General features: G+C 42.1%; 2 protein-coding genes across 2 annotated transcripts in view; one reads left to right on the top strand and one right to left on the bottom strand.

The window, feature by feature from the left end:
• pitpnc1a (phosphatidylinositol transfer protein cytoplasmic 1a) overlaps positions 1–17909 on the top strand; it is a 36661-nt gene extending 18752 nt beyond the window's left edge. The window contains exons 2-9 of the mRNA XM_086133706.1: positions 3082–3230; positions 9062–9150; positions 10045–10052; positions 11303–11374; positions 13643–13738; positions 15137–15292; positions 15536–15599; positions 16179–17909. Coding sequence (XP_085989832.1) covers positions 3082–3230; positions 9062–9150; positions 10045–10052; positions 11303–11374; positions 13643–13738; positions 15137–15292; positions 15536–15599; positions 16179–16492 — 948 coding nt within the window. The 3' untranslated portion in view covers positions 16493–17909. The remainder of the gene's footprint in view (positions 1–3081; positions 3231–9061; positions 9151–10044; positions 10053–11302; positions 11375–13642; positions 13739–15136; positions 15293–15535; positions 15600–16178) is intronic.
• Positions 17910–18268: 359 nt separating this feature from the next.
• slc25a19 (solute carrier family 25 member 19) lies at positions 18269–22013 on the bottom strand. Its single transcript, XM_086133120.1, has 7 exons — positions 21901–22013; positions 21238–21389; positions 20905–21060; positions 19934–20104; positions 19504–19684; positions 19253–19383; positions 18269–18625 (listed from the first exon to the last, which is right to left on the bottom strand). Exons 2-7 carry the CDS (start codon positions 21367–21369, stop codon positions 18428–18430), a joined length of 969 nt encoding a protein of 322 aa, XP_085989246.1. The 5' UTR covers positions 21370–21389; positions 21901–22013; the 3' UTR covers positions 18269–18427.
• Positions 22014–22265: the final 252 nt, after the last annotated feature.

Genomic DNA, 22265 nt, shown 5'->3' with positions numbered 1-22265 from the left:
AAAACACAGCCACTTCTTTGCCCTATTATGGAAAGAAAAAGAAGTCCGCACACAGGACGGCAAATGTGCACATTTATGCGCGTTATGTCGATACAGCAAATGAAACCAAAAGGAAAAAATGATCACAAATGTTTCTTCGTGTCTTAATACGCCGCCGCCAGCCGTCATTCGAGTGGCGCTCTTGAGGATTTCTGGGCCGTGATCATTTTCACCTCCCGGGGAGATTTAATGAGAGCAATGTCAATAGTCTCTCATCTTTGTTTTGTATGTTCCCCACACACAGCAAAATTCTTACCATGCCATCTGAGTGCCGAGTCCATGCTACCTGCCCATTCTGCTGCACCTACATCAGCACTTCTCATACTTTTTACACCAACGACCACCTCGAAATATCCTTTGCTTTCCAAGTAACAACATCATGATCAACATTAAAATACCGTAGTATAGCGGGACTAAGTGCTCAAGTAAAACAAGAAAAAAAAGTGGTGCCTTCAGCAGACTTGTGAGTTTTCCGAGATGTGTTAATATGATGTACGATATAGAGTGCAACTTTAAAACCATGTTAACCCCCCCCCCCCCAAAAAAAAAAAACTTGGGGATGTGGGGGGCGTCCTGGAATGGATAGTAACATTTTTAAATAAATCATCATTTGAACATTTACACTACTTCAATATAGGAAAATAAACAAACTGCACTTAAACGATTTCATGATGCATTGCACATAAAAGTTCAATGAAAAAAAATGTGAATAAATGTCAATAAACAGTTCTCAAAGATCATATATTTTGAATTTAAAAGTTAAATACATCTGAACTGTACTTTGCCAGTGTGGTACACTTACCACACTTTTGAGAATAACTGCACTCCAGTGCATGATAACGAAAACAAAAAGCCACCTTGGCCCTTTTTTTGACAGAATGTAACAGATTTTGGGGCAACAGTCGTTGTCTTCTTTGAGCACAATTTCTCGTTGTTCGTGTTTGATTCCACATCTTTTGCTGGCAGATTAATCATTCTGGCAGCTCTTGCTACTCTGGCTATGCTAATGTGAACACATACTTGAGTGACAACAAACACAAGCTCATTTTTTTAATTGCGCCTTCCTTGCAAGTGACTTTGTCATCCCCAGTGAAAAACGATGCCGCGCTCCGACAGCTGCTCAGTGACAAACACACCGCCTTCCAAATTCCAACTTCACTCTCCTCACCTGACAGTCAGATGGAAAATTTTGGTGGCATTGTGATATACGAACTTACGCCCCGGGGCTTCTTGGCCAGATTGATTTTCCACCACGCGATCATATTTCCACTCCATTCCTGGCTTGTTGTAGTTGTTGTGGAGTCACGAGCTAACATCCAATGCTGGAGAGTAATCCCTCCCCCCTCACAGTTGGGGGCGGGAGGGGTGTATACGTTCTACACCACCATAAGTGAAATACCAGATTTAAACACTCTCTAGGCATGTTCTTAAAGGTCTTTAAAGACGCTTAAAATAACATCAAAACACATTTAAACACATATTGAGAGCAAGTAAGAGCATTGTGCAAACAGTGCAACGGTGTACCAATCCTGCTCTCTGTTTACAGTAAACAAATCTATTTTCCAGATCGTTAGGTCTTTATAATATTATTAATATTATAATAACAATATATGAAATACAGTAATGCATGTAGTCATATTTATGAATGAAGGGTTAGGTTCAGAAACGGGTGGAATTTCTTTTCCGAATAGCAACGCACGGTAAAAGCCTTATTCCGCATGCTATACTAGGTCAAACTTGAAAACATAAAAATGAAAATCTCAAAAACCTGAGGTGCTAGAAAAGAAGTCAACCTTTTTTTTTAATTATCATCAAAAATACATGTATGCACACATGAAGCAATCTCAGATTCAAATTTATTCTTGACCAGTGTAATTTTCAACAAACCTCGGCTGCGCTGAAATACTTCCTGCTGCATTCGTCTTCTAAAGTTACGTCTCAAACTAAAGACGTGTGTCACCATCTACCGGTCAACTGTGGAATTACACTCAATATAAGTGCTCAATAAAGTTATTGACTGTACAAAATATATACAGGTACAGTATATAAGACTGCAAACCTGAAACCCGCGATGGAGAGGACTTTACTGTACTTGTCTTTTTTTTCCCCATGAGCTTAACAAAGCTATCCTCCATTGGTACTCCGAACGTGTATGCAAGTGTGTCTATATGAGCACCCGGCATTCCTGCTGAGAGACAAAAGTCATCATGCATGCCGGATGCATTTCTCAGACCTGGAAATAGGCGTGCGAGCAGTCCGGACTCTCCATCTCCCTGCAACACTTGTATGGAAAATAGTTGCCACCCGACTTGGTCTGTCAGGACGTCTAATAAGAGTTTGTCACGTGGCCAAGTGGGTCAGTGAGTGATGAATCAAAGGTCATTCAAATGAAGGTTACTCGTGGGTCGTCTGGTCCTAATTCGGGATTGGGCGCTTTGTCATTGCACTATAGCCAGTTGCTAATCTGTGCGGCTTTGCTGGAGTGGCCATCGTGAGATCAATGTCAAATAGTTCCTTGACTTTCCCTGTGGTTGAGCTTTATGACCAGTCTAAAATTGCAGTGGGACCTTGATTTACAAATGCCACCCATTTTTAAATGTATTTATTTTATTGGAGGGGGGGGGGGGGGGGGGGACATGTTGCTGGCCCAAATTATTTCAGAAGATTAATTCACATAAAGGTCAAAAACACAAATATAAAATGAGATCTCTCGCAAGGAACTGCTCTAGGCCACTGCTCACACCCAGTTGCTCACACGGAACTGACCAGGCGACCCGACTTCCATCTCCTCATGTCACTTACTAGGCCACACCCCTTAAATTATTCACTGACATGGATGCTTTTGAGTAGTTTTGGGGGGATGGCGGGGTCTCGGCTTGTCGCGTCAATTATGGGGGAGAGAAATGTGCTGCTTCATTTCAATTGATTCCAAGGTGTTTTTGCTCATATCACTCAGTCAAGATGACCTTCACCCACCGAAATGGACGCAATGATTACTCTACAATTGTATCTAATTCTTTTGTTTGCCGTCCTGTCTTGCAGTACCGCATCGGCCAGCTGTACATGATCAGCAAGCACAGCAACGAACAGAGCGAACGTGGCGAGGGAGTGGAGGTGGTGCAGAATGAGCCCTACGAGGACCCCGAGCACGGATCGGGCCAGTTTACTGAGAAACGCATCTACCTCAACAAGTGAGTCCCCTCTACTTGCCATCCGATTTCACACCGGCATATATTTGGGTGAAACATTTATTTGGGTCAAATCTTCAAATCAAGACCTTCACATGGACGATGAAAAATGGTTCACGGTTCCACCTTTCTCGGGTGTTCCTGAGCAGACAGATTGGGGTCGCTTCTTGTGCGTTCAAATTAAACCAACGGTTGCAATTTAATATTGAATGTATAAAGACATACTGAAATGAAATTAATGTGTGTATATTGTGTGTGCTATGCACAGGATATAATACAAAATCTGAAACTTTCCATTACATCAAGTAATTTCCCCATTGCGGGACAAATAAAGGATATCTTAAAGCAGTCCGGTTCTGTTCAGTAAGGTGTGGTTACCAATAACGACAGACAGAGTATTCTTCCAATCAATATCAATGTTGTTTTGAAAGCGCTTGCCCTTTTCTGAACAGTTTCGATCATCCCGTTCCTGAATTTCCAAATGGCAGACCCGGGTTTGCATTGTCTCTGAGCCATGAACACAAATCCTGACTCATTATGGTGTACAAATATCATCACGTCAACATGAGTAAGCCACTCGTAAAAATGACAGGAGGGATTTTCAAATATGATGATGTGACACTTCAACATGACAACATCAAAAGCATGTCGTACTGAAATAAACAACCGAGCATCGACAGTGACACATATAGGACATGATATGGGAGGCTTTGCTCTCTGCATGTTTTTAACAATTTTGGGAATGAGTAAGGGATTAAGCGTACGGATGAGGTCTGGTTGGCGTTGTGCTGAGCTCCTGAGCTGCTTCAGTGTGAAATTGACTGTTTTAAATGGTCAATCAAATGCCGCCGCCAAGAATGAAAGAAATGGTGTGCTTGCTGGAAATACTTCTGACTTGAGCACAGAGGTCAGTCTAGATGACAGTGATGGTTCACTTCATTGATTTGGTCGATTGTATTTCGACTCCAAAGGCGGAGCTGCTGACCGACTGAACACTGCAGATGGCCAATAAGTGTCATCATCCGATGCCTCTGACACACCGAGCAATGCGTCTGAATTAACTTCGCACACCTGGCAACTGACCATTGCGAGGACGAGAGGGTGGGAAGACATTACACCAGTTTTAAAAATCGCTGCATTGGCTCCCCGTGTGTTCCGAGAGCGATTTTAAGGTGCTTGCTGAGCTTGGCTTTTGAATAACAAATTTATATACTTCTTTTAATTTAAATTGTTCTTTTTCTTTTTAACCCGTTTGTGCACCATGTAACCTGATAACATGATAAGCTGTCCACTGTAGCAACCGCTGTCCCCGAAAGGGTTAAAACTCCAGTGTTTCCTGATGGGGGACCTCCACGTTGGGAGGTGTGGCGGCTGTCAGCACGGATGAGCTCCCCTTGGGTGCTCTTTTCCTCATATGGTTTTGCTGTGCCTTGCCATGTCTTTTTTCACATAGATCATCAGTGTGTGTGTGTGTGTGTGTGTGTGTGTGTATTTTGGGCGAGTGGGAGGGTCCTCTTTTTATGTTGTATTTTTTATGTTTTAATTGCACGGCACTTCAAGGTGCATTTTTATGTCAGAAAAGTGCTATGTAAATAACGTTCGATTGATTGATTTGTGTTTTAGTAGTAGGAGAACATTTTCTACTCTACTCACTTTACTCCTTACATGCCCAATTTTTTAATGACTTCAACCTGAACTTGTGCTTTTTAATGAGCTGCTTTTAACAAGCAGTTGGTCACAAATCCCCCCCCCCCCCCCCACCCCCCAAAAAAAAAAATTTTCAGACAGAGACGAAAAGATTTTATGGTCGTGGACGACAAGTGAATGGACCTCTGGGAAATTTGAAGTGAAGTGGTTTGGACAGACTGTGTGTGTGTGTGTGTGTGTGTGTGTGTGTGTGTGTGTGTGTGTGTGTTTGTAGAAAGAGAAATGAAGTCAGTCTAAGAAATGGATCATTTAACCTTTCTTCAAAACTACTTTCTACATAGCCTGTTCGTGGCCAAAATGTAATTTTGCAAATTAGAGATAGACCGATCTGTTTTGTTTTGGGGGGTTTTTTCATGGCCGATGCCAATTATGAGAAGTCAAGGAGGCCGCGCAACAATATTGGGAGTCGATATTCATTTTCAGTAAATATTCATGTCAATTTAAAAAATAACAAAAAAAACTTCCAACTTGTAACTTTGTTGATATGTTTACTGAACAACTTTTCAAATTTTCTAAAACTTAAACAAGAGACATTTTTGGGGGAACAATAATAAAATGTTCAGGGAGCTTCCAATGTCATCAGCATGTCTTTAAAAGCTAAATGAAAATTTATATGGGGAAATAGCTCCCTGTAGTCCGTGTTTTATGTTATGTGTTGTGTTTATTATTTTACTTTATGTTAACTGTTTTGTGAAGCGCTTTGTTACAGCTGTCGCTGTTGTGAAAGCGCTATATAAATCAGCATGTATTGTATTGTATTGTATAGTAATTTAGAGTAAAGTTTTCCCAACATTTCAAAAATAACTGCAATGTTAAAACTTTTTGATCAGGTAGAGGTCGATCTCTGTAAAAAGAAATTGCCTGCCTTAGCCGGAGAGCGCCCACGGGGAGGCAGGGACACACATGGAGCATGTAAAGTGCAGAATCATCACTAACGTATACTTGTATGTTTCAAAGGTGGGCTACTTTAAAAATAATTACCGGTAATAGTTTTTTTTACGAGAATGATAGTTGCCTAGGCTGTTGGGTACACTCCACTAACACAAAACATGAGCCCACATTTTCAACTCTAGATCATTTCTGGATTAAATTTTCCTTGTTTTAGAAAGAATTACCAGTATGGATCAGTGTTTTGTGCTTTTCTTCGACGTCATTATTTGTCATCTCTTATTGGCTGGGTGTTCAGGTCCGCGATGAAAGGGGCGTGGGGGCGGCTGTGATTTATAGACGTGGTAGGCTGTTCAACAAAGGGTTAAACGCTGACTGATGCAAGAAGCCTTTCTGGACAATTGCACTTGTGTAATGATGCAATCAAGTGTGTGTCAGTGTGTGACGTGTCTTGGCCGCACATAAAGCTGCATAATGACACGTAGCTAGTTGACTATGTCTTGAAAGTTCTCTTCTCTAGGAGGGAAGTGCTTTGGTGGCCCAGTCTCTGTTTCTCTCGTTGGTTTCTATGAAGCCATTAGGATTCTACAGAATAATGTGTTTTCACACTCCCATGACTGATTTAAGAGTGAAAGTGTAATAAGGAGCACTTGTAATGACAGTTTGGTGTGTAACTTGGCTGCTCCCAACCTCGCCTGATTGGCTTATTTTCAGTCTGTAGTAATCTGGACACGAGCCTCATTTGTGGTGCACTGAACCGATTCTGATAGAGTGGTCCATTCGCCATCAACTGCTGCGTTCTACAATGTCTTTGTTTTTTTTTTGTCTTTTTTTTTTTTGAACATTTCTCATTATAACACCAAAGTCTGTCAATTTCTATTTTGCTGGGATGCCCAATGAGGTGCCAGCAACTATCAGCATCAAGAGTCCGTCACGGAGTATTTATGAGCAAGTCCACTGCAGGGTGTCGGCTGTAATCGACATTAACAGTGGCCATCATGATTGAATGACCTCTGGTACTACGTCACACTGCTGGATGGTTTGCAGAGCCTTTTTCAGAAGTCAGAATTTTTTAACTTCATGGCGAGAATATTGAATACAACTTCATTGTCAAATGTGCTGTATGTATGTGTCAGTCTTTAAAATGCTTTGAACCTCTCCCCATGTGTTTGGGGATCATAGTGTGTGGTTGATTTAAATTATTATAGTTACTTTTAGGGTAACGTCAGTTACAGTGCTGTGAAAAAGTATTTGCCCCCCCCCCCTCTCCCCTCCGGATTTCTGTGTTCTTTTCATGTTTATCATAAAAAGTTTCAGTTCATCAAATTGATTTTAATATCACACAGAGACTATGCAAGGAAAAACGCAATTAAGTTTCTAAATGATTATTTCATTTACCGAGGGGGGGGGGGCGTGGATTAAAGGTTTTATCTGGCTCAATGTGAAAAAGTAATTCCCCCCCACCCCACACCTTCCTTAAATCACAAAGTAACTGTAACTAACGACAGTTTGGGGAAAGCCGAGTTCAATTTCCCAGGCAACACACTAGCACCACATTTGCAAGAAATCACACAAATAAAATCTCTCAGACAAAGTGAAGTAGGCTACAAGATCTCAAGAAATAAATGCATCATGCCACAACCCAAAGAAATTGAAGAAGGAAAAAAAAAAGTTATTGAAATTCATCAATCTGGAAAAGGTTACAAAGACTCTGGGGCTCCAGCAAACCGCCATCAGAGCCATTCTCCACAAATGGAGAAAACTGGGAACAGTGGCAAACATTCCCATGAGTGGTCGACCAGCTAAAATTACTCCCAACAGTGTGACGACGACTCATCCAGGAAGTTGGAAAAGACCCGAGAACAACATCCAAAGAACTCCAGACCTCGCTGGCCTCAGTTTAGGTGAGTGGTCATGACTCTAGGATAAGAAGAAAGACACTGGCCAAAAATGGCATCCATGAGCGAGTTCCCAGCCGAAAACCACTACTGTCCAAAAAGAACACAAAGGCTTGCCTCACATTTGCCAAAAGACATCTTGATGATCCTCAAGACTTTTGGTAAAACGTTCTCTGGGCTGATGAGTGAAAAATTGAACGTTTTGGGAGATGTGCGGCCTACATATAATAGCACAGCATTTGATAAAAAGAACATGATGCCAACAGTGAAGCATGGCGGTGGCAGTGTGATGGTCTGTGGCTGCTTTGCTACCTCAGGACAAGGACAATTTGCTGTGACTGATGGTCACAATTATGAACATACATGGGGGTGAAAAAAATTGACAAACCTTCACCGCCTATGCCAAACAGCTTATTTTGTCATTGGCTATTGTTTTGTTTCCAGAACCTCGTACCATGCATTTGGGACCGAGCGCAATGACACAAACCATCAAAAACATTCAATAATGCAATATAAACGCCCAAAACAGTGCTACATACATCCGGAGCTGTTCAAAATCAACATTTTTCCAATCACATAAACATGTCAATAAAATGCAGCAAACTCACCAGAAATGCCGATGATTAAGCGTATCAATGTGTGCAGATCACGACGGGCGTGGGTTTCCCTTCAAACTGTTTTGCCAACCGATCAAAAGGACGAGAAATCGTTGACATCATCCAAGGCCAGCGCTCTGACACTGTGAAGATAAATTTGAAATCTGAATAATGAAAGAAATTGTCTCATTGCTAATGTAGTTGAAAATAATGGGGCAGCACTACTGAATGGCATGGCAACACTTGGAGGCTAAAATCTGATTGGACAAGAAATAAATACAATTCGATAATCCATATACCATATATATCCTGGAAGCAGTGCAGCCAAGAGAAACATCTATTAAATGAAGACAATAACCCGGTGGGAATAAAAAATGTATATAAGTTCACTGAACTAATGTGGAAAGTAAGTGCTTCTGATAGTGTTTTGCCCAGCAGAGGACCACCCAAAAAAAACACTAAAAGAGAGTCTGCAGTAAGAGCAGAATGAATTGTTTGGCACAGGCATTGAGCATTCGGCACATTTTACACGCGTCCACAGTTGCTGTGCCCATCCCACAAATGCAATATTCTTTACAAATGGGGCAAGGTAAAGCTTTCCAACTGTGCAAAAATGGTTTGCCAAGTTTCATTTTGTTACAACAGAAAACAAAAAATCAAAACAAAAAAAAAATGTTGAAATGTTTTCTTTGTCTCTTTTTCACCATGTCACCAATGCCTCCGTGTTTTGTTTTGTGGATCGCAGCAAGCTGCCAAGTTGGGCCAGAGCAGTGGTGCCCAAGATTTTCTACGTGACAGAGAAGGCTTGGAACTACTACCCGTACACCATTACCGGTACGCTGACGCAATTTTCTGTCCAAACAGGAGCACACAAAAAAAAAGGCTTGGGAAATCCCACCACCCCCAAATAAGGGGGAAAAAAAGACAGAAATGCGACACCCAAAATTGACATCTTTAAAAAAAAATAGAGAATAGAATGAGAAAAATGCTTGGAGTAAATGGAGCATATTTTAAAAAACAAATAAATGTGCAAATAAAGAAACCAACTCAAACATTGTTGGTCACCCTCAAATCAACATTTGTCTGTTTTTTTAAATATCTTAAATAGTATCGACGTGCACATAAACGGTTCCAAAAATATATATAAACTTAACACAAACAGCACAATTTCCCCCCAAATGTTCCCTTTATTTATTTATTTTTTGTGCAGCATACATCCGTTAAGATGTAGAAATATGAACCAGTTTATGCATTTCAGATTGCACTTCATCCAGGATCATTTATCGTTGATGGTGACGGAGTAGGAATTAAATAGCTTTCACATTTTGCATATTATAAATAAAAGGTTCGATCAATCATGTGAGCATAGGGGTGGCACAAACCCTATCAAAGTCGTCGTGTTTGCGTCAAGGATTTCAGCGTCATGCCACAAAATCTATTTTGGTATACAGTGGACTTGCCAGATCCTAAAGGTGAACTTTGATTATGTGCGACATGTCAACAGCACGCTCATGTGAGCGTGGCCTCGAGTGCGTCTGCCGTAATGATATCGCAGCTCCAAGTGTTTTGGGGGGGTTTTCTTTGGACAAAATGCTGTTTTTCTCTTCATCACTCACCCTGTTTTTATTTACTTCTTTGTATTCCGCTTCCTGCCTGCCACCGCCCCGCACCGCCACCTTCTCACATTCTGTCCATTGCATCGACGACCACCGATGGGAATTTAATCAGAGTACACGGTGAGTAGTTTTGATGAAGCGATACAAATGGAAATATGCGCTCCCATGTTGCTATGAATGACTTTTCTTTTTTAACTCATTCAGTACCAGCCAATTCTGGACCAAGTCTGAAAAGACGTTTAAAAACGTCTTTGGAGTGAATGAGTTAACTACATTTTTTTGGTCAGAATTTTGATGTGTCACGGTTTTTCGGTGTGTCCCTCCGACTCCCATTTTGCACCCATATTCCATTGAGAACATATATTGTTGTTTTTCAAAGACTTTTGGGGTTGTTAAAAAGAAGGAAAAAAAAGGGGGTCGGGGGCGTGAACCCTGAGTTCGCACAGTCATGAACACATACCTCCAAGATCTTCAGAGGTCGAAATCTAAGACCAGTTCAGTGAGTCAAAGTGAACAAATGAAGGACATTTGACAGAGAAGACATTCCACCGAAGCCCTTCTCTCAGCTTTATCGTAACTTGTTAATGATTTGCGCTGAGATGAAGCGCAAACGATTTGCCCTTAGACTTAAGATGGAGTAGCCTGTCCAGTAAAGGCGGCCAGAAAACATCAATAGGGGGAAAAAACGCAACAGCAGTGGGTTGATCTTCTCACTCCAGGCTGTTTGTTTTAAACAAAATGCATCAGAATGATGTCGAGGAGACTCGTGAAAGGCTGGGGCGTCCATATATGCTTGCTCTTTACATCTTCATGCAGACCCAAATTGAATTGAATAGTTATTTAAGTATGACTTAAATGTACACCAGTGTATTTACACGAAGTATCCATACACAATCTGAGCCGCTTCCCCTCACGAGGTGTCTTCGGGCAGCAGGCGGGATGCACTCTGTATTGGATGCCAGCCACTCACATGGCACACAAAGAAAAACAACCATTGCCACTCACAATCACAGCTAGGGACAATTTCAAATGCTCCATGAACCTGCCATGCACTTTTTTTTTTTAAACGTGGGAGGAAACCTGGAGAAAACCCACGCTGGCACGGGGAGCCCAGATTCGAACCCTAGACCTCCGTACGTATGTACAGTGCTAATGTTGAAATGGATAATGTTGCAATAGCGCACAATACTATTAATTAAACTCTGTAGGAATTTGACTTTCTAGGAATGTTTTTGACGAGGTCTTCGGCTTACCACTTGCATTTTAAAGTAGGTCATGATGGTGTTACTTAGAGAGCTACTTTCTTATTTAAGTGTTACTTAGTGATGTTAAAAATGTAATTGTGTGTGTGTGTGTGTGTGTGTGGCTAGTGCTCTTTCCTGCCCAAGTTCTCCATCCATATAGAGAGCAAATACGAGGACAACAAAGGAAGCAACGACAACGTGAGTCAAAAGTTGCACAACGCTTGCATGATCTTTGAAGGCGTTTTCTCACATTCTCTCTTTATAAAAACAGCTTCAAGAAAAAACTGTACAAATTCTGTCCGGAAATATGGTTGGTATTAGCGAGAGTAGGTAATGGCTTGGCAGAACAACCGGTGAAGCGGCGTGAAATTTGAGTGCCGACTTGAGCTAGTTAAGTGTCTGAAGGTGAATGTGAAATGGCCCATAACGTAAAACGGAGGATGGGAGTACTAATTTAATCATAAAGGAGGATTTGAAAAGTGAGGGAAGATGAGTGGCAGGCCGTGCATCTGCCACCTTTCATTTCAGTCTCAACGTGACGAGGACACGATTGCTCCTTAATCATTGGCGCATCAAAAAAATAATAGAATCAAAGAGAAGATATTTCAATTAAATCTCTTAAATTAGCTGATACGTTTTTTTTTCTCAAGTCTTACCACCAATGGTACTCAGTAAATACAAATACTTAATGAACAACACATTTTGTTGTCCAAGTACAAAGTCTGCACGAGCATGCATTGTGCACAAAAATACAACCCAAGGAGTTAATCAGTACGTTTGATGGTACTAGATTTTTAAGCAAGTATCTGAACTTCTGCTTAAATACAGAGCGTGTGAGACCTTCTAATTCTGTCACTTCTTTTTACTCATGTACAGTACTACAAGTTGCGTTGTGTGACATTTTAATGGGGCATTATGCAATGCTGACCCACACCTATAATAAAAGGCCACAGCACCACCGAGTGGCCGCCAATGGGCATTGCAGACTCCCAGATCACAGCTGTCCACAGTTCACATTTGAGAGCGAGCCAGTCTCTTAGTTTGACCCCCACCAGCAAAGTTTTCCGGTTTGTACCCGCGGGGTGACACGCCTGAACCATAAAAAATCATGTCCATGCTATTTTTTAATGTTTATTTAATTCCCAATTTCATCTGTTGCTGCTTTCATCCTTCCGACACAGCAAATTGTCATTATTATGTACCGCCCCAAAAGCAAAATGCATTTTGTATTCTTTTTCCACATTTCTGTTTCAGCCCAAAATTCAGGGCATGCAGGGGGCGATTTCTCACATTCCAAAAATTGCCACTTTTAGCCAAAATTCTCCCCAAAATAAATTGAGACATTGACAATGTGTTTTTTAAAAAAACGTTAATTTCCAATTACCAATATACTCTATAGTAATTATGTGCTGGATTTTAACGGTTTAATTATTTTAAAAAGGCAAACGTCACATATCGGTATTGATAACGGCAGGAACGGCCTTGTTTTTCGTATTAAAACGAAAATATTGATTGTGACCTGACGTAATGCCCCCCACGCGCACAGCCCACTCACGCGCGTGCACGGCGCCGCGCTAATAATTTTACTCCGTTGCTAGCATGACTTCTTCGCTAAGGAGTCATGCCAAAAATCAGGTGGTTGTTGTATTTATTGTAAAGTACAACCAATTAAAACGTTAGAGAGGCGCTCGATTTACCTAACAAGCCGATGTTAATGGTAACGCTGGCGCAGGTGGTGGTTGCAGGTGTCCAGAATTAGCCGTCCACGCTTGAAATAACATTTACAAGTCGAGAAGTTTCCAATAACTTCTTTTGAACCTGTGTGGTTAGTGACGAGAGTGAAATAAGCGGCCAAGAAAGTAGAAAAGTCTCCTTTCTTTGTGAGAGTTTGAGTGTGAGCCGCGATGTGCATGAGCAAATGATTGACCGGTCCCTCGATCCCGCCTTCTTTCACAGCTGTCTCTGATTGGGTAGTTTTTAGTTTTAGTTTCATCATAAATGCAGAAATACAGATTTTGAAAATGTATTTAGAGAGAGAAAACTATGCCGGAGAGGAATTATTTTTTCCCCCCTTCACAATAAGTGTTTTTTTTAATCACCACAAGCTCCACCTTGCATATTAACATATTTATACATTTCAATTCCATTCGTATGCTGAGTCCCACAAGAAAAATTAACGATCAAATCTCGTGTAATCTGTGCTGTAGTTATGAGGAAACGATTTTATCATGCCGCTTGCATGTCTTTCAATCTGGTTTGTTCCTTTGGTACATTTTGATTTGCAACACACACACACACACACACACACACACACACACGCACACACACACACACACACACACACACACACACACTCAATGTGTGGCTTGGGAAATCACAGTACATCAGCACACACTTTACTAAAGGCCAAAAGTATATTATTGATCAGGCTGTCACCACTCGTTTGAGTTGTGCCTTCCAATGCAGATATTTTGCTGTGAGCCCCGAGATGAGGAAACTGAAGTGTGTTTTGTGGACATCGCCTATGATGAGGTTCCGGAACGCCACTACAAGGATTCAGAGGTGACCATACTGCCTTTACTCACTTTGACTTTCTGTACAAAATACAAAAACACCACAAAAGAGTAAAAAAGTGAGAGTTTCTTTCGGGAACAAGACAGGATAGGTTAAAAAAAAATAGCAAAAAGGTGAATTTGTGCATAGCGAGTCACGAGCCAGGGTATTTATAAGATAAGAAAACCTTTATTTGTCCCAGAATGAAGAAATTTACAGCAGCAGAGTTTTGAATAGACCACAGGTGTCAAACTCTAGTCCCAGGGGCCAAATCTGGCCCGCGAAAGCTAATCAAAGATGTCACCTTTCATGATGCTTGCTAAAATCTCGACCAAAATTCTCTAACCAACATCGCCAATCTCCTTTATACTTGCTTGCTAAAGCGGCATTTAGCATCCGCGGCACGCCTGGCACGCCACCGGCTGGCTCTGCTGGGACGGAGCGTTAGCCGCAGTTCAACGGCGAAGCCCGAGACAAATGAGCGCAATAGCATAATGAGTCCGGAGGGACCGCTGATTAATGTACGCAAACGTAGTAATGAAGGCCCACCTGTCGATCATGTGGTTTTGCTTTCCTGAGATCCAACTGCATCCATGTGTGTGTGTGTGTGCGTGTGTGAGTGCTACAAGTTAGGAATTCAAATTTTTAATACCTAGATCAGCCGCAAACCTTGAACACGATCCGAAGCACTGGCCTACATTTACAAGCAAAACTATTTGTTCCGGCTCCTGAAGAGCCATGTTACATTTGGTTCCTATTTTCTATAACTACAGAGCTGCTTTATTTTGTAAGGTTAATTCGTTATTGTGAAGGGCACACCGGACTTTATGGAGTGAGACACTTCCGGTTGAACGTTGCACGGGGAACCTCCGAATGATGGACTGCAACTTCGTGTCGTAGGCCAAGCACAGCCTTTTTACACCTTCTTGACTCGCTGGTGAATAAATCGCTGGAAATATCAACGGTGTGGTCATTGAAGGAGTTGTCTGTCTGTCTAGCCGCAACGGGGACGCGGCGAGGGCGGAATACTATTCCTATTTGTTCCATGAAAGTGGATTACAGTAATTTACTCCCAACAATCCATTCTCGTCAGTTACGTCAACTGTGTTTCTTTCTTACATCCTCGCAGGGCCAGTGAGCTGGCCCTTGATGAAGTCAGCATTTTCCTGTACTCTGATTGGTTAGTCAGAGTTAGAGAGGGCTTCCTCGTGTTTTAAGAGATTTTTTTTTTAACCTTTACAGTTATGTTTTGTTCTATTGCATTTTTGTGTAGTTGAGGGTTTCTATAATTAAGTGATAGCGGTGGATGGGATGGGAAAGGCCCCCACACACTGAGTGATATGCCGAAAGTTCATATTATATGATTTGAATGACTGAATATGTGCTTTTTTTCACGGTCTCATATAGGATTTGCGCTACTTCAAATCCAAGAAGACCGAGCGTGGCCTCCTGCAGGAAGGCTGGATAAACACGCAGGATCCCATCATGTGCTCCTACAAGCTGGTCAGCGTCAAATTTGAAGTGTGGGGCCTGCAGACACGCGTGGAGCAATTCGTACACAAGGTCAGCATGAGAACATTCCAAAAAATAAAAATAAATCAAATACAATTTCATACATTACTCATAAAAGGCTGCGGATATTGGACTCATGAATTATCGTCCAAGCTCGGGAGTGAATACAAAATGTTGGGGGCATGAAGTACCCGCAGCTGTAAAGAGTCAAACGAAAGCACTCAATGCGATTCCTACCACACATCCTTGAAGCGTCTCTTAACTGTTTTCTTCATTTGTGGCATTTGTGCTCAGGTCATACGAGATGTTCTGCTCTTGGGACACAAGCAGGCTTTTGCCTGGGTGGATGAATGGATTGGTGAGTGGCAAACCTTCTACAAATCGACTCGCATCGGGACGACAGACAAAGAGTCAGTGACGGGAATTAGACGTTTCTTTCAGGAAGTTAACCAGGGACAGGCAGGATTTTTTTTCCCCCCCGCCAGGGGGAAAAAAAGAGGCTTAACCGATACATAGTGGGGCTGAGAAAATAATTTCAAAGTACGTTATATTTACAATATCCAATCAAATGCCGGATGGGCTGAAGTGGGGCTGCACAGATTTTTATATGTGAAATTTCCTTCTGTTTCAGCTGTTACTCATCAGATAAAAATCACATCAGGTCCAATTTCTGTTTTTGTTGGGGTTTTTTTTAAATCGTGTACAATAATCTATACTTGTACTTTTCTAAGGAGAAAACACATTTTAAATGAAATGCTGATGTTCTTGGGGGCGCTGGAACAGATTACAGTGGACCACCACATACTTGCAACTTCACCTTTTTTATGATTTCATTTTTTTGTTTAAAAAAGTATCCAAAAAATTCCACCCAACGTGATTGGTGATAAAAACGACCCTTTGAAAAGGATCACGTGACCATCTGTGTCCCCGACGGCAGACATGAGCATGGAGGAGGTGCGAGAGTACGAGCGCGCCACTCAGGAAGCCACCAACCTGAAGATCGGCACCTTCCCGCCGGCCATCGCCATCAGCGAGACGCCGCTGCCCTGCAGCACCCGCAGCGGGCCCAACAGTGCCCCCTCCACGCCGCTCTCTACCGAGGCACCTGAGTTCCTCACCGTGCCCAAGGACCGCCCACGCAAGAAGTCGGCCCCAGAGACCCTAACTCTGCCCGACCCGCAGGGACGGCGGGATTCCCTTTTCAAACTTCCCAGCTTCTTCTCCTGGAACTCAGGGTCGCAGCCCGAATGAAGAGTCGAGGATGTCGCATCCCGTGACGGCCCCTCAGCCGAAGGCGGTTTTCGGCATGACGGCGGTCTGAGCTCCCACACCTGCCGCAGAGCCTAACGAGGCTTCCTGTAGGTTGCCAAGAGGGAAATACACAAGCCCGAAGCACTGTTCAGCACTCTTGGCCCTGTTAAGTGTAGCATACATTCCTTATAAATAATTTAAATTTCAGAAAAGAAAAAAAAAAGGTCAAGGGACAAGCTCAGGGTCTGGGTGCTCACGTCTGTTGTGATGGAGTCACATGATGCACATCTGGTGGACACTTGTTTTGCTTCATGAGCTGGCGTCGTGATTGACACGTGTGTCTGTGTCACTTCACAAGTATGACTTTGGGGGGGTGAGGCTATAAATACCATGAACCCCAGTATTTGCAAGCAAGTAGGGACCGAGCAGAACACCCCCTAAAATGGGTTACCATCGACACCAAATGGCGCCAAACCATTACTTTTGTCCATTTGAAGCCCCTTAACTCACTGCAACATACTGTAGTTCCTCTGAACACAGATACCACAAGATAGCACCAAACCACGACACTTTTGTCTAACTAAAGCTCCTCAACTCACTTGAACATAGTTCCTTGGAACCAAACACCACTTTTGTCGAAATGAAGCTCCTCAACTCATGTCAACTAAGTTCCTTGGCACCATGACACCAGTAGATGGCGGCAAAGCACTACTTTTATCGCAGTGATGTGTTCCAGACCCACCTCATAAAATCTATGGTGCACATAAAAACTCCCACACACTTGAACATATTGAAAAACGTTTTCAACACATTGTAAATATATTTGAAACCCACACCCCCTAAAAAAATAAACCTAATTACTGTCCTAAAATGCAAAGAAAGTACTGTACATATTGAAGTCTCTGTGTCCATGCATGTGGCTTTAAGAGGCGGGGCCTGCTTAGGTTATTGATGAAATCAGCGAGTCTGCGTGAGTGGTGATTGACCGCAGCTTCATTGTGTTGTACTGTTCTCCTGACATACAATAAACAGCTGAAATGTGCATTGTAAGCGTGGCTCTCCGTTCCCATATCTGAGGGCATCACAGTAATTATCCTGTAAAAACTTGTATTAAAAAAAAAAAATCAATCTTCAGGTGCTGTCATGCTAATTGACTGTTGTGTATTTCAATGGACGCACAATCTATTTTGTATGTGTGTTGATCATAGTACTTGTGTAAGCCGTGGTGTACTTTGCATGACTTTTGAATTTGGGCAAATTGAATGTTGTTTCTCACATATTCTTCAACGTGATACCCTACTTTTCTGTTTACTTTTGCTACTTCAAATCATTTGAGCAGCTTGAATCACTTTCACCTCATTCTGTTATTGGGGTTCCTATTGTGTAAAGTCAATGAAATAAATTCTTGTTGCAGTCATAGGAGTGATTCCTTATTGTTGCGCTCATATGACAAAACCAAAAAATGTATAGTATATGTAACAGAACATAAACAGCAACTTCTGCAAAAACTACTGAAACATTTGACAGCTGGACATTTTCATTCAAAAGCTTCGAGGTCACATTAATCTCACCTGTAAAGGTTTGAATCCATTTTAGGCTTGTCATGATATTTCACCTCAAGGCCAAATGCCCCTACATTTTTCTGAGCAGTGTATATGTTGTAGGCTTGAACTGCTTTGCCATCTCGCGGCGGAGTTTCTGAAAGCTCATGCGTGAGTAAACAAAGAACCAAAAAAAACTCAAGACACCAACACACAGAATGATTGAAGGCAATGGTTCAGATGTGCAAAGTTCTGTTTAATATCAAAATAAACCCATCAGAGTATTCTCCGAAAGACATGATAATAGAATAAATAAATGTTTTCCATTTAGCAAGCAACCTCCATTTTGTAAACTCAACAGGAAGTGGCTGTGATTACTTCCCGCCCACCTTAGCTATCTTTCCGCCGCACGTCCGTTGAGGTCTTTGAGGTCTCGGAACGCATTGAGGAACAATTCGTAGCAGAAGAATGTGAGGCCGGTGGACAGGGCCGCCTTGAGCAGGCTGGGAGAGAGGCCTTTAAAGAAGCCTCGTACGCCCTCCTCTCTGGAGATCTGCGCCATACAGTCTGCTAAGCCTCGGTAACGTCGCACCTAACAGGAAGCATTTTGGGGGAAAAAAATTATCTCTGATCAGTTACATCACTATTAAAATCACTGGTGTCAAACTCAAGGCCCGGGGGCCAGATCCGGCCCGTCAGGTCATTTTATGTGGCCCGCAAAAGCAAATCGTGTGTAAACTTGCTAAAATCGTCATGTCAAATTGTCATGTGTAATAAATAACGTTAAGATTTTGCACTAATATTGTTACACTGTTACCCTCACTTGAATAATAATTGAACAAACGATTATATTTGTTGTGTACAAGTAATAATTCTGTGGTTTCACTGTCATAACGGCCCTCCGCAAGTCCAAATTGGCCCGCGACTAAAAAGAGTTTGGCACACCCTGATTTGAGTATTTGTTTGACATTGCGTTTATTTGATCTTATTCTGTTTTTGTACCTTGCCAGTTATTAATATAAGTTATTAAGTTATTTCATTTGTTCCTGTACGACACATTTTCAAACATTGAAACCCCCAAATAATAATAAAAACTACATGGCACTTTGAATGCTTATGAAAACACCTGCCCCTCAAATTAGGCTAATTTTAACTGGACCTGAAAATCGGATTATAGGAGAGTTTAACATGAATAAAAGGACACAAATAAGCAGCTGACCTCTCCAAACTGAATTCTGGCCTCCTCAAAACCTCCAACTTGTAGTCTCTTCTTAAACAGGTCCAACGGGTACGTGACTGTTTTGCTAATCATTCCGGCTGCACTGCCACACACAATAGTCCTGAGGCTTTCTTCAACGTAAAAAGACAGCAGACGCACAAACGTGATTGGTCAGAGTGGCGACACTGCCGCCTCCAGGAGAAAAAACAAAACATCTATTTTAAACTTAAAGTCTGAATGAGTGCACTGACCTCTCGATTTGCCAACGGAAGGAGGCGGCGCCAGCAGCCTTTTGAAGATGTTGTAGAAGAAGAACTGCATGCCGGCGTAAGGAAACACGGCGATGAGCACTGGCGAGAGGCCGCGGTAGAATGTCAGCACGCCCTCCGAGCGCCACATCGTACGCACACCGTCTGTCAGGTTCTTGTACAACTGCAAACACACAACCCACCCACACACCCACATAGTGAGTTGAGGCGTCTCATCGATGAATAGTGCATTTTCACTATTTGCAGCAGGGTATAATAAAATAGCAAATGTCTCCTTCTCTGCAATTTGATTCTTGTAAAATGCCATTTTCCAACTTCACTCTTGTCGGTCACCTTACAAGATATCCCCCGCAATCAACTGTCGTCAGAAAGGGTGGCCAGGTTTGAACGTTGTGTCCAATTTGTTTCCCACCTTGGGCTCTCCCTGGGCGGCAAAGCGCGTCCTGAGCGTGTCCAGAGGCTGACACGTCACCGTGGCAGAGCAGGCGGCCAAGCCTCCGCACAGAAAGTGCATTCCGGATGTCTGGCTGTCAAAGGGCGTAGTGTCGTGCACTGCCTTGGTCAGAAACTCAAAAGTAGTAAACTGCAACACAAAATATTACCAGTTTTTAATCACACACAAAATGTACCGGTACTAAGACAAATAGAAATGACATTAATTCGCGCTACCCCTTTTTCTTTCATCGTTTTTTTTAATGGGTTTTTACAGGCAAGATTATATTTAGAGTTGAGCAGTGGGCACCCTTAGTGTGGAACACATTGCTAGTCTCATAGCATAATTGCCTCGATCATGTTGACGTTTCTGTGACAGTATCAGTTAAAGAAAAAAAAAGCAGCAACAGAGCATCACATGGCCATCACTAGGCTTCACTGTTGGCATAATGTTCTTTTAATCAAATGCTGAGCCATTTTACCCCAGCCATAAAGGGCCACACATCTTTCAAAAAATTCTATTTTTGATTTATCAGTCCACAGAATATTTTTCCAAAACTCTTGAGGATCAACAAGATGTCTTTTGGCGAACGTGAGACAAGCCTTTAGGTTGAATTTTGGACAGCAGTGGTTTTCGTCTGGGAACTCTCCCATGGATGCCATTTTCAGCCAGTGTCTTTCTTATGGTAGAGTTGTGAATGCTGACACTCACTGAAGCCGGCGAGGTCTGGAATTCTTTGGCTGTTATTCTAGGAGCAATTTTAGCTTGTTGACCACTACTGGGAATATTTGTCACTGCTCCCACTTTTCTCCATTTGTGGATAATGGCTCTGACAGTGACTTAGGCAACTTTGCTAAAAGGCTAACGATATGACTTTGAGTATTTTTGTAAGCTCTGTTTGTAAGTGTTGCTGCCCCGTGAGTGTTTAAAAAGCAGAGGGGAGGTTGTACCTGCACTGCTCCATAGCAGATGGAGAGCAACTGTGCGGGAACATGGCCCTTCCAAAAAGCAGCGAGGCCCTCCTCTGTGTGAATGCAACGTGCTGCCTGAAGTAATCCCCAGTACTTCCCTCCTGGGGTTGTAGAAGACAGACTCTCAATCTGAAGCTGCAAGGGAAAGTAATATTGATATCATAAAAACAATATTCATTTTATAAGAGCCCCCAATTGTTCGGGTTTGCCATGGGACTGGTAACTCGTCCAAATCCGCCCCACAACCATAATGAAGACAAACACGATAGAAGATTTATGGATGGATAATGTGACAACTCCATGTCACACTACCTGAAATCGAATTTTAATGACATCCAAAGGGCTGATGATGGCTCGGGTGACCATGCCAGCAGCCGACCCCGCCAGGGCTGCCTCCTGGGCACGAAGCGGTGACCTCTGTGCCCGGGGGTCATAGCCCACCATGTTGCCAAGGCCTCTGCTACCTGTTAAAACAGACGAACATAGAATTACAGCATATTGTACATTGTATTGTATAACTACTACATTGTACTGTTGGTGTCATCGCACATGACAGTTATGGAAAAACTGATATTAGTTTCCGACGAAATAACTCCCATTTAAGAATTTGCAGGAGTGGACTTGCGCTGAGTCATTCGTCTAAAATCAAGTAGAAGGCATTTCATTAGGCATTTCATTTCAAAATTTGAAATGAAATGCCTAAGTCTTTACCTCCCATTTCCAAGCACACCTAAAATTAAGAGAACATTTTTAAATTCTTGGTTGATTCTCCACGTAATCAAACAAGAATTTTACATTTCGTATTCGGCAAATGGAGAAACTGTCATGGTTCTGAAATTTGTAACGTGAGAATTTTTGTAAACAAAGCCGTCAGTAGAGGGCATGTTGTAGGACTTAGCTAAAAGCTAAAATAACAACGAGAACATTTCCCGAGGAGGAATACAACAGTAATAACCAGTGCAGTCAATAACTTACTTGGCTGAATGTGTCGGCGTTTTTGAAAAATACGCCTAAAATACTCGGCATAGACGTAGAACTCTGACTAGACAAGTCAAACAAATACGGTTTCCGCCATCGACTGTTACAACCACTTCCCGGAGATGACGTTCCACAGTATGAATGTGCTTAAAAATAATAAATACAGCGGATTAATCGAATATATTTTTATTTTTTCTAGTTAGTTATATCGACAAAGTAAATCTTATTGAATTGTAAAATTGAACATGTGAATTAAAATAATAATAATTACAATAGAGACACAGCCCCACTAATGAGTGTGGTTGGGATCTACATCAAAGACACCTCTCTAACCATAAATGAAAAATGTGTTTAAAATGACG

Source organism: Hippocampus guttulatus, chromosome 16, assembly GCF_054856545.1.
Source record: "Hippocampus guttulatus isolate MCC_2025c chromosome 16, RoL_Hgut_1.0, whole genome shotgun sequence".
NCBI lineage: Eukaryota > Metazoa > Chordata > Actinopteri > Syngnathiformes > Syngnathidae > Hippocampus > Hippocampus guttulatus.
Note: the sequence above shows the minus strand (reverse complement) of the source record. Positions and strands in the feature narration are given on the sequence as shown.

Bases quoted from the DNA above. Each gene is read 5' to 3' on its own strand.
- slc25a19 (XM_086133120.1), bottom strand. From the start codon at position 21,369: ATGGTGGGCTATGACCCCCGGGCACAGAGGTCACCGCTTCGTGCCCAG. The intron at 19,384-19,503 runs GTCAGTGCACTC...TTTACGTTGAAG, and splicing joins TTCCGTTGGCAAATCGAGAG to AAAGCCTCAGGACTATTGTG. The intron at 18,626-19,252 runs GTCAGCTGCTTA...GCTTCCTGTTAG, and splicing joins CCAGAATTCAGTTTGGAGAG to GTGCGACGTTACCGAGGCTT.